The sequence below is a fragment of the Sander vitreus genome, chromosome 14, assembly GCF_031162955.1.
Source record: "Sander vitreus isolate 19-12246 chromosome 14, sanVit1, whole genome shotgun sequence".
In the NCBI taxonomy this organism is placed as follows: domain Eukaryota; kingdom Metazoa; phylum Chordata; class Actinopteri; order Perciformes; family Percidae; genus Sander; species Sander vitreus.
The window spans coordinates 27,569,120-27,580,381 of NC_135868.1; the positions used below are offsets into that span (position 1 = coordinate 27,569,120).

At 41.3% G+C, this 11,262-nt stretch overlaps 1 protein-coding gene across 1 annotated transcript; it reads right to left on the reverse strand.

The window, feature by feature from the left end:
- Positions 1-7,908: 7,908 nt before the first annotated feature.
- Positions 7,909-10,985, reverse strand: oxsm (3-oxoacyl-ACP synthase, mitochondrial). Its single transcript, XM_078267892.1, has 2 exons — positions 9,746-10,985; positions 7,909-8,517 (listed from the first exon to the last, which is right to left on the reverse strand). The coding sequence occupies exons 1-2, from the start codon at positions 10,729-10,731 to the stop codon at positions 8,115-8,117; spliced, it is 1,389 nt and encodes a 462-aa protein (XP_078124018.1). The 5' UTR covers positions 10,732-10,985; the 3' UTR covers positions 7,909-8,114.
- Between the last annotated feature and the right edge of the window lie 277 nt (positions 10,986-11,262).

Sequence of the window (11,262 nt, forward strand, 5' to 3'; positions counted from 1 at the left end):
TACACGCTAAAAGAATTGCTTTTTAAATGGAGTCTGGTGGGTTTAGCGCTAGCGATCTCAGAGCTGTTTCTGGTTAAACAGAAAGGTCTTAGAGAGGTTTTAAAGGTCTATCTCTGAAGGGATCCTTTCCATAATGTTGTCAGACATTTAGAATAATAATCTGAGCTTGTCAGTGGCAAAACGAGCACTTTAAGTGGACGCTAACTGACGCTGAACATTTGTCCTATAGGGTTCCATTGCAGCCTGGTCTGTGGTTGCCGCTTACAGTGTTCACACTTAAAGGACAATTCTGGCGCAAAATGAACCTAGGGGTTAATAACATATGTGTACCGAGTTGACCATTCTCTAGGATATGTTTTCATGCTAATCGAATGTGTCTCTAGCTTGAAACAAGAGAGCGCAAACCGCTGATTAGCTTATAAACGAACGCCGTGCAACCCGTAACCAGTAACATAGCTCAAGCACAGCGTTTGTTGTTCGACTGGTCATGACTGTTTTCCCAAGATGGCGCCTGCTTGTATACATGAACGCTACTGTCTTTATAATCTATCTTTTTAATAAACTGTCTGTACACTTACAAAGTTCTCAATGCTTCGGTTTACATGTAGGGACCCTCATTATGCTACTGTTGAAGTGTGGTGCTATTTTGAGCACTTCAAGCTTGAGCTACCACCTACGGGAGACGGCCGAAAAGGACGCCTCAAACGTTGGGAGGCGGCCAGAAAGCACGCCTCATATACTGGGAGGCGGCCGCAAGGTGGCCGCTGGGGACGCGACTAAGGGGAAACCTTACAAAGTTCTCAATGCTTCGATTTACATGTAGGGACCCTCATTATGCTACCATTGAAGTGTGGTGCTATTTTGAGCCTTGTTAGTGGTATAGAAATTCTTTACCCTCTGCCCCGATGACTAGCTTTATAAGCTAATCAGCAGTTTGCGCTTGTTTCAAGCTAGAGACACATATGATTAGCATGAAAACATATCCCAGAGAACGGTCGACTCGGTACACGTGTTATTATTACACACAAAAACATAGGAAAATAGGGTCCAGGTTAAAAAAAGTTTTAATGTATTGGTGGTCAACTTGTTATGTCTGCTCTCTGGAGAATGTTGTGGTATTAGTACTTTTACTTAAGTAAAGGATCTGAATATTTCTTCCACCACTGACCATGAGTTTAGGAATTGCTTCTATAATAGAAAGATAGAATTCTTCTTTTCTTTGAAACTTAACTTAAGATTGGACATGCAGTAAGGGCATTTTCTGTAATGAGGTAACCCTAACCCTAAGTTGAGTTGAATGGAGTCGAGCCTAACCATGCTTTGGAAATGAGGCACAGCCTTTTTGGTGAGTAACCCTCAACTCGTGACTCTTTGTCAATGGTTACACTCATGAGTAGGGTTGGGTAGCCTATCGTTTGGGTTTTTACTTAGTATACTTAAAAAAAAGAAGAAGAACAAAAACAACAGTTAGTGACATTAATTCATTTTAATTCAATTCAATTCAATTTTATTTATAGTGTCAAATCACAATAGGAGTTATTTCAGGACACTTTACAGATAGAGTAGGTCTAGACCACACTCTATAATTTACAGCGACCCAACAAAAAACAGCTTGTTTATTGCTAAGGCTAAATGGTCAGCTGTTTAGTTGTCAGCATTTTAACCGTGTTTAAGCCAGCTACTAGCTAACGGTAGACTAACGTTGCGTGCCTGCCAAGTGTAATGTTAACTAGCATCACACGCAGCGATGCTTCTGTAGCCTGTAACATCCATTTCGGAGCACCAGAGGGCAGCGCAGAGAGCATTTAAGTGGAACCGAAATGAGGTCCGGTAGATACCACTCGCTTAGGGCCCCGAGTTTCGGTACCCAAACCTACCCTGAAGAAAAAATTACAGAAATGTCCCCAAAAAACACACACAAAAAAAGAGCATAATTTCATGTAACATGTATTTCTTTTTCTTGATAATCATCTCATGACCCCTCACATGAACCACTGTTTTAATTAATGATATGTGTATAAATGAAATTGCATTATAACGTGTTTAAGAAAAAGGGTATAACTGTAACATCCTGAGTCATTTTGACAAATCCAATGAGAGACTAAAATTCCAAAATGCCATAATTGAACAAAAGGGTAACAATGGAACTGAATAATGGTGATATCAGAGGAATGAAGGCCATCCAGTATGTGCCAGAGAGAGAGAGAGAGAGAGAGAGAGAGAGAGAGAGAAAGGAGGTCTAATTTTAGAACCTGGTGATGAGATGTGCTCCATGTGGGACAGGGAGATATCAAAGGGAATGCATGCTGACTCTGTTGCCATGGTGATTATAATTCAGCTTGTATATCTCTTAATTAGGAAGGAAAAAAGAGAAGAAGGAATAACATGAGCCAAAGTCATCATTACAGCAATAGGAATCAATAGTTCCAGCCCAGCGAAGGTACTCCTGATATGGAGTAGTGGAATGGGTACACATTCTCAGCTGTCATGGTGCACAGGTAATTATCATGCATTTGCTGCTGCAAAGTCCTCATCCTGCAGTCTGTACATTTAATGCTAGAACAGATGTGAGATATTACTGATTAAAAACTTTTAAGGCCTATTCCAGATTTGCACCTAAGTATATTAGGGCCCGTATTTGACAAGCCTCTGAGAATTACTCACAAAAACCCTGCTAAGAATTGACTTAAAGCTATAGTGCGTAGTTTCTGTCACCCCCATGAGGAATTCTAAGCAACAAAACTGTCGGATCATCCACATGATACAAGCCTTCCGTGACCGCGCACCACCTCCACCCCTCCCCCCCAGAGTTGCTAGTAGCCAAGGAGGACACGGAGGATTGAAAAAAACATAATGGACTCTTCAGAAGAGCTCATTATCTTCACTGTAGTTTCTGCGTGGGAAAGTCACTGGATGCCACAATCTTCTGAACATAGTCATACTGAGAAATACAGAGAGAGTTGTATGGAGCTGGTAGTCTTAATTAGCTTTGTAGCAACTCATTTGGCAATGGCTTGAATGTAACGGACGTTCAATATCAAAAAGTTATGCACTAAAGCTTTAAGAGTAAAAAGAAATCTTGGCTCAAAGCTACGCTTAAAAGTTAGTTATCAAGCATCTCAGTCATAATTTAAGTGAATTGTAGGACTATATCTTAAGTGTCGTAGAGATGAGTCACGACACTTTGCTGTGCCACAAACGGGATGGACCAATCACTGAATAGATTTCCTTATTTAAGAATATTCACATTGAAGGGTGAAATTCCTAAACACACATTTGACAATAAAGAATTTTCAAGAGAATACATTATGATATACACATTGGAAATGAAAGATAAACATGTTTTCCACCATGTCTTAAAAAGCGTAAAAATTGGACACAAACGTTTTTAAAAAGTGTCAAAAAGTTTTTAATTTTGACCCGGAAGAACAAGAAGTTTATAGTCACTGTGGATTTGTTTAAATAAATCCACAGTGAAAACACATTGAACTGTGAAATTTTCCTTAATACTTTTCCCGTTGAACTTTTTGAATTCACCTTTAGGACACAAGACAAAATAAGAGTTTACTTGCAAAATGTAATGTGCAAAATAGCCATTTTTCGTTGCAAACAGAATTTGATTAATTGCGCATAGTAGGGCATAATAGGTCTGCAATTAATCAAATGTCACAAACTACTAAGGTAGGAAACGTGTAGGGACAACTTGATATGCATCAAAACAATTGCAAAACTGAGAGTAAGAAACTACTGATTAACACCAACGCACATACCTTGCATCAGCGTAAGAAACCAGAGTTGGACAGAGAGTGATATATAAATCGTGAGGCCAAAATAATTCACATAAAGATGCTGGGCTTTCCTTTCTTACTCTTGCCTGTTGCAACTCATTTATCTATGTCAGATTATTTCAAATTTAAAAAAAATGGATGAATAATTGATTTACTCATTAGCTGGATGTGACATCCAGAAGAGTTAATAAAACGTAATCTCTAAAAATGGGTCTGGAAAGACATTCCCCAGTACAGTAATTCATCATCTGGGTCCGGCTTTACATCATGCTATTAAATTCAGTCGGGACAAAGCTATTATTCATCAAGTGAATTACAGAGCAAAAGGTCCAAGCTTGCCATATACAGAACATGAGACACAGGTTTCAGTGTCAGTGTCAGGGTTCAGTTAAAAATTTGGCTTCATGCACTACTTATACGGCATCAAAACAGAAATGTTTTTGGGCAAATTTAAATATTTTGAGAGCATGATTAGAATGAGTACATGAAATATTGACTTGTGTTTCCTCCTTGTCGATTTTGTCTGCTAGCAACAACAGAACATTTTTAAATGCTGCTGTGTGGTGATATTCACTACCAACAAATAGTGTAGTAAATAACCCATGACTTAAGTTTTTATAAGCTGATGACCCAAAAAACTGAGCTTTTATGGGAGGCTGGTGCCACCCTGGGCCCCCCTTCTAGACCCTGCTCTGACTGGCCCCAGGTTTTCTCTGACCGCACTTTGCCACTAAAAGTTAAACTATCCCTAGCTTTGGCTGCACTTCACTGCCGAATCAAACGCTCGCAGTTCGAAGAGGCCATCACAGCTTTCCATAGACATTGCATGGCAGTTCGTCACAGGAAGCTACTTGGTGTGTTTTCGGTATTAAAGGTGCCCTGTGGAGTTTGCTCAACTAATTGGCTCCGGCTCCATAACATACAGACATTGGTATCGACCTTCTTATTGAACTCTCAGAAGGAAAGCAAATACTTGTATTTCTTAAAATGTCAAACTATTCCTTCAACACTCCAAGAACAACAAAATAGTCCATGCAGTATGTTGTTCATTCCATCCACTTTTGTGCTTTTGTGGGGTATAACGAACACCGCAGTCTGTCAAACCACCACTGAGGATTTAGACTTGTTTAACGTCCGCTCACTTATAACATTGTAAAACCAGTTTCTCTCCTCCTCTTAGTGGAATATTGTCGTCATGGGGAAATTTAAACACATATGTATTCTCAACCATCACGTAAAGAGGCTCCAAATGGCCACTCAATGTCCCTTTCTAGACATTGTATGTCTCCCCCAGGATGCCAGACAAGAACGGTGTGTTTTTTCGCCCAATGGAATTCCATTGCTAGGCAACAGCCTGGCCCCTTGTTAACTTCCTGTCAGTTGATGCCATTCACATACACTGCAACAGGAAATCAACGTGGATCCATTTAGAATGTTTATGTTTACATCTGTGAAAAGGTCTATAAACCAGCAGAATAATTGTCGCTCAAACTTTGAGGACAGGTAACAATTTGGAAAAAAAACTGTCCTTTTCCCTTAGGGGACTATTTACCCTATTACTTTCATTTCAACCCTGACATAATGGCACTTTGTCCCCAATTAACCTCCCTTACTCATACCCTTCTGCTCCGGTGATCCCTTGTTGAGTTCCTTTGCAACACTAAAGTAAAAGGCCAAACCAAACCAGGCTGAATTCAAAGGACAAACAAAACATAGTCAGTCCCATGCTATTTCTCTCTCCAGCACTTTTACATTTTACGATTGCTCTAAGGTCAGGTAAGGATACCTCAGAGGAAGACCTCAGTCAGTCTGGTTGATTGTAAATGAGGTGATGTGTCTACTGAATGCCTAAGACATAAGTCAAAACTCAAGGGCCGCCCGTCGCACATTTTGACCCGGCCCGCGTATCAATTTAGGTTCACAATAAATGTTGGCCCCCCTAGTTGTTCACCAAACCAAAAAGACGGGAAACTGTTTTTCAAACTGGAATTACGAGACACTCAAAGTAGAATTTGGCTCAGACTCTGAAATTCCTATAGAACCAGAGTTTTCATATTCAGACATTCTATGATGGCTAAGGAACTTTTTCCCTCATTTTTGTTCCTTTTGATGCATTTTTTGACATCTTTGTTGCTTTTTGTCTTTCTACATTTATGTTGTCTCTTTTGGCCTTTTTGTTGCTTTTTTTACATCCTGTTTTGTATCTTATTGTTCTCCAACTGATTTGCTGACTCGGAGACTTCCCACAGAAGCAGAGAGTTTTCATATTCAGGCTGTGAAACAGGATGCTGTGAGTCAACTGTGTGGTAGCTTGCTTTTAAAAATGTAATCATTGTTTTGCTTTACTTTTTTAGGGTTTTTTATGTCGACAGAACTGTAAGTGAGAAGACCACATGAGACATGCAGTAATACAGTCAAAGCTTTTTCTAAATAAAAGCATGTCAATAAACTACACTGGCCCTTGATGTGATTCTCATTTTCCAGTGTGGCCCCTGGTGAAGCTGAGTTTAACACCCCGGGCCTAAAATGTAAACTGTACTGGACATTAATGCAACATGCATGACTTGCTGTGGGCCAACGCCACCTGCTGGAATGAAGAGAATGTCTACTGCAGAGTGATGGTGTTGAGCCCAGTCATTATTCTACATTCATCCACTCGTTAAATGCATCATTTTCATCACATATTTTCAGAACAATTTAACACAGGTATAGGGACTGGATCTTACTTGTAAGTAGTGGTGGAAAGTAACTGAATACATTTACAAATGTACAGTACCTAAGTATTTTGAGGGGCTTTTATATGGTACTTTATACTTTTACTCCACTGCATTTCACAGGGATATATTGTACTTGTTACTCCACTACATTTATTTGACATTACTTTTTATTATTCCGATTAAGATTTAAAATAAAAAATAAAAAACATGGGAACCTTTTTGGCTTGTAAAGGGGACCCCCTGAAAATTCCCACAAGGACCCCTGAGGGTCCCTGGCCCCCACTTTGGGAACCAATGCTCTATGGCACCTCAATAGTGGTAATGAGTGAGAGTCAAGTATGCGTTGGTTACTTTCCACACCCACATTTATCCTTCCAGTCACAACCCTGCAGATATGAGTTTGGGTGGCAATCACAATTTCTGCCCTTTAACCCAGGGAGGGGCGCATTTGTGGCAGTAACTCAGTCGTAGGGAGTTGGGTTGGTCGCTGGTTCAAGTCCCCGTATGGACAGAAGTACAGAGGGTGGACTGGTAGCTGGAGAGATGCCAGCTCACCCCCTGGGCACTGCCAAGGGGTTCTTGAGCAAAGCACCGAGCCTCCCCCCCCCTCACTCTAACATCTCTCTATTTGTGCATGCATAGGACTTAAGCATGTGTGTGTATTTCAGGCCTGTGTAGAGTGTGTTAACAACAGAGAGAAAAAAAATTGTAATTTCCCCCCTGGGGATCAATAAAAATTATAAATAATTAGTATTACTACAGGGGGAGCAGAGCAACACACAGGCCAGATCCTCCAAAAAGGACTTGACTGCTCTTCCACAGTGAGACCATAATACAGTTAATAGGTGTAGATATCAGGGGGGATGCACGGGATATGTCCCCCTCAACATTTAGAAGAGCTAGATTTATCCCCCTCAAAAAATATGACTATCCCGGCTCAAAACATGTATATATAAATCTTAGGGTTGCTTTTTAGGGTTGCCTTTCTCCAGAAGTTGAATCTGTCTCAACTTAATTACAGCATTGAAGGAAAAAACAAAGCAAAAAACGTTTACTGAAATCCCGAAATTGAAATTCAAACACCTACCCAACGAACAAATCTGTATAGTGGAATAATCGGATCCAGTCCTACTTCTTTATATATATATATATATATATATATACATACATACATACATACATACATATACACACACACACACACACACACACACACGTTTTCCAACAATTTCAGACAGGAAATTAAGTGTTTGATGCTCAAAAGGTTTTGAGGGAGGACCCCCAGACCCCCAGGTAATAATGTGTCCCATCCCAAAGTTGAAACTAAAACTACGCCCTTGATACAGTTTACCATTGGTAAATTTGACCATTGACCAACAACAAAACACAACATTTTCCTAGGATTTAGTGCTTTTAATATTTGCAGTTCTTTAGAACTATATCTACATTCATGTTCATGTTCACTGAAATTGTCCCTTAAAATCAGATCCTAAGAACACACAAACAACCAATATTCAGTCAGTGAAACTCTGTCCTACCAGAGGTAAAGAATACAAACTGGATAAGATCTGATATTGTTATCAAGTCAAGAATTAGTCCCAGTGTGTCATCAGATGCTGGTGAGACACAGTGAGGCATTAGTGCCACCAAATCCAAAAGAGTTTGTGAGGGCGACCCGTCGGCCCCGAGTGTGCCACGGCTGCGCTGTGCAGGGAACATAATTCAGGCTGAACTCTGGCTCTGTTCGGTCCAGGTTGAGCGTCTGGGGCAGGACCCCGTGGTAGCAGGCCAAAGCGGTGAACGCTGCCTCGAGGGCCCCGGCGGCCCCGAGCAAATGTCCCGTGGCTCCCTTGGTGGAGGAGACAGCCAGGGTGTCAACGCTTTGCTGGAAGAGCCTCTTGATGGCGGCATTTTCCGCCGCATCACCCAGAGGCGTGGATGTGGCGTGAGCGTTCACATATGTCACATCTGCCGGTGAGATGCCGGCATCTCTGAGGGCTGCAGACATGCATCTGTAAAGACAGTGGTCACAGTTGAACTCAGAGGTGGGTCTCTACTGTGTCCCCTCAGCTCTATAGAACGTTTTCGCTTGTTTCAATTGTTCTGGTTGTAAGGCCTGCAAACTTCGCTCTTACAAATCTCGCTGCAGCAGGCAGCTGTGTTTCGATTAAAAGCTCTGATGAACCCACTGTACACTAGGGGTGGGGGAACAAAAAAATCGTGAGTTCACTTGTATAGTGAGTTTTTTGTGTGACAATTTTAAAAATGGATTCTTTTCTCCAGAATCGACATTTTTTTTACCAATAATTGACCTAAATATTTTGTCTCTATATGGTCCTGCTGACATCATATCTGTTTGCAGCAAAACAGAGCAAAAGCAGAAAAAGCAGAAAATCCATGTTATGTTCTTATTTACAAAGTAATTAAATGTCAGACTGACTGACTGACATGTGATGTCATTCTTCTTAGAAAACTATTAGTTTTTAGAAATGTCTCATGATGTATTGTCTCTAGTATTGTTGTAGTGTGTATTATTCAACTATTGTTTTTGTTAAAGAAGAAAAAAAATTTGAATATTTGTTCTTGTATTCTATTAATTATTTTGTGTATATTCTGTATGTGTGCTGTGTGTGTGATATTTTGCTGCTGTAGTGCTGACATTTCTGAAATCAGTGAAATCTACTACCGAATTGCAATGAAGACTGGAGACTTGACTTCTTTTCTCAATGCCCAAAGCAAAACTAGCTAAATCTGCTTTGTGAGATAGATTGAGGGTACTAGTTAACAGAATATAAAGGAATATTGGGGTGCTGTTCTTTGTGTTTATATAGCCGTATAGTGTTTTTTTTCTTCTCTCTTTCCCTCCCCTTTTTGAAATTTTACTGGGCAATAAAATACATATTTGTATCTGTATTTCGGTGTAATGCTAAAATGAACAAAAACTTAGCTGACAAAAGAAAAGCAAATATTGGAGGACAGTGCAAAAAATAAACAAAACATTGTGTGGCAGAGATCTGTGTTTTTGTCTGCTGTTCTATTCTGCTAATCATCTTGTGACTCTTCGGAATTATCAACCCTGATCCGTAGGTTGGAAACTACTTGCCTTAATAAGTGACGGTAGTTTTGTGGCATTATATACAGTATATTATTTGAGAATATTACATGTAAGCAGAAAATGTTGTCTCGTGCATAATTAAAAAAGAAAAAGAAAAAAGAAAAAAGGAACCTAAACTAAGTCACCTGAATGCTCCATCTCCATCAGCAGTGGGTGCGGTGATGTGGCTGGCATCCCCTGAGAGTCCATAACCCAGGATCTCTGCGTAGATCCTGGCTCCTCTTTCCACTGCGTGGTCCAGCTCCTCCAAAAGGAGCACCGCCGCTCCTTCGCCCATCACAAAGCCCTCTCTCTCTGGGTGAAAGGGTCTGGATGCCTGCATGGGGTTGTCATTCCATTTGGTGGCGAGGGCGCGTGCCCTGGCAAAGCCGGCCATTGACAGAGCCCCCACACAGGATTCTGTTCCCCCTGCAACCATAGCAACTGCATCCCCGTGGGCAATAAACCTGGCTGCATCACCTATGGCGTGTGCGCCTGTGGTGCATGCTGTGGATACTGCATGGTTGGGACCCTTCAGTTTGTGTTTGATGCTTATGTGTCCAGCAGCCATGTTGACAAGGATGCGAGGCACAAAGAAGGGACTGACTTTTTTGTAGCCCTTTTCTTGGAAGGCAGTGGCGGTGCGAGCAATTTCATCCAGTGACACCATGCCCATGCCAACAGCCACCCCAGTATTGAGCTGTTCCTCTGGGGTTTTGGGGTACCAACCTGAGTCCTCCAGAGCCAGCTGAGCAGCTCCGAGCGCCATTACAGTGGCGGGTGACATGCTGTTGATCTCCCCACAAGAGGCAAACCTCTCCTCCTTAAACTGACCCAGTTTGTTTCCTCTGGGCACCAGTGCTGCCACTTTACAGGGAACAGTGTTGTACTCCTCTGAGTGAAGAGCAACAATCCCACTCTGGCCTTTAATCAGGTTGTCCCAGGGTAGTGCAGTCCCTGTGCCCAGAGGACACACTAACCCTATGCCAGTAATAACAACCCTCCTTTTGTGCTTTCCAGAGCTGTGGTGCCTGGAGTCTTGGTTTGGACAAACACAGACCGTCTTTTGAAGAAATGTCCTTATGTTTTGTGGTCTCAGCTGGAGTTTAGTCCAACAAGATAGAGCAGACATGCTGTTATCGCTGTCAAGTTTGACACAGCTTACTGTAGCTCGTAGCTTTGGTGAATCCCCTCTTAAAATCAGAGGAATAAATGTACAAAACCAAAGTTGAAATGTCCTCCAGACGCAACGGAAGTTTGTAACCTACTCGGCCGAGTACTACTTTAAAGTTATCTGTCAATTGTTAATACATTTATAAAACGAGAAAACAAGTACATCATTGAAACCAGGGCAGATGCTAGATAGGATCCGCTAGACGTGTCAACGTCAAAGGACGTGCCTCGTTGCCCGCCTCATTCTGCCTCTGATTGGCTTAACCGGGTATTCTTACCCTAACCCTAACCAATCCCCGCTCCTCAGGCCTAACCACGTCGATCATTCTAGCAGATCCGATTTAGGCTTTACCACCGTTCTATTCTTAGGTATTATGTTTGAACGCCAAATTTGTTTAACATGTAAATAATAAATTAAAAAATAGAATTCAACCGACAGAGCAAGAAAACATATCCCCTAACATATATATACATACATACATACATAAAC

What these genes read in the sequence shown, in the direction of transcription:
- oxsm (XM_078267892.1), bottom strand. Translation starts at nt 10,731, where the DNA reads ATGTCTGCTCTATCTTGTTGGACTAAACTCCAGCTGAGACCACAAAAC. An exon ending in GATGGAGATGGAGCATTCAG is followed by an intron (nt 8,518 to 9,745) that starts GTGACTTAGTTT and finishes CTGTCTTTACAG; the next exon opens with ATGCATGTCTGCAGCCCTCA.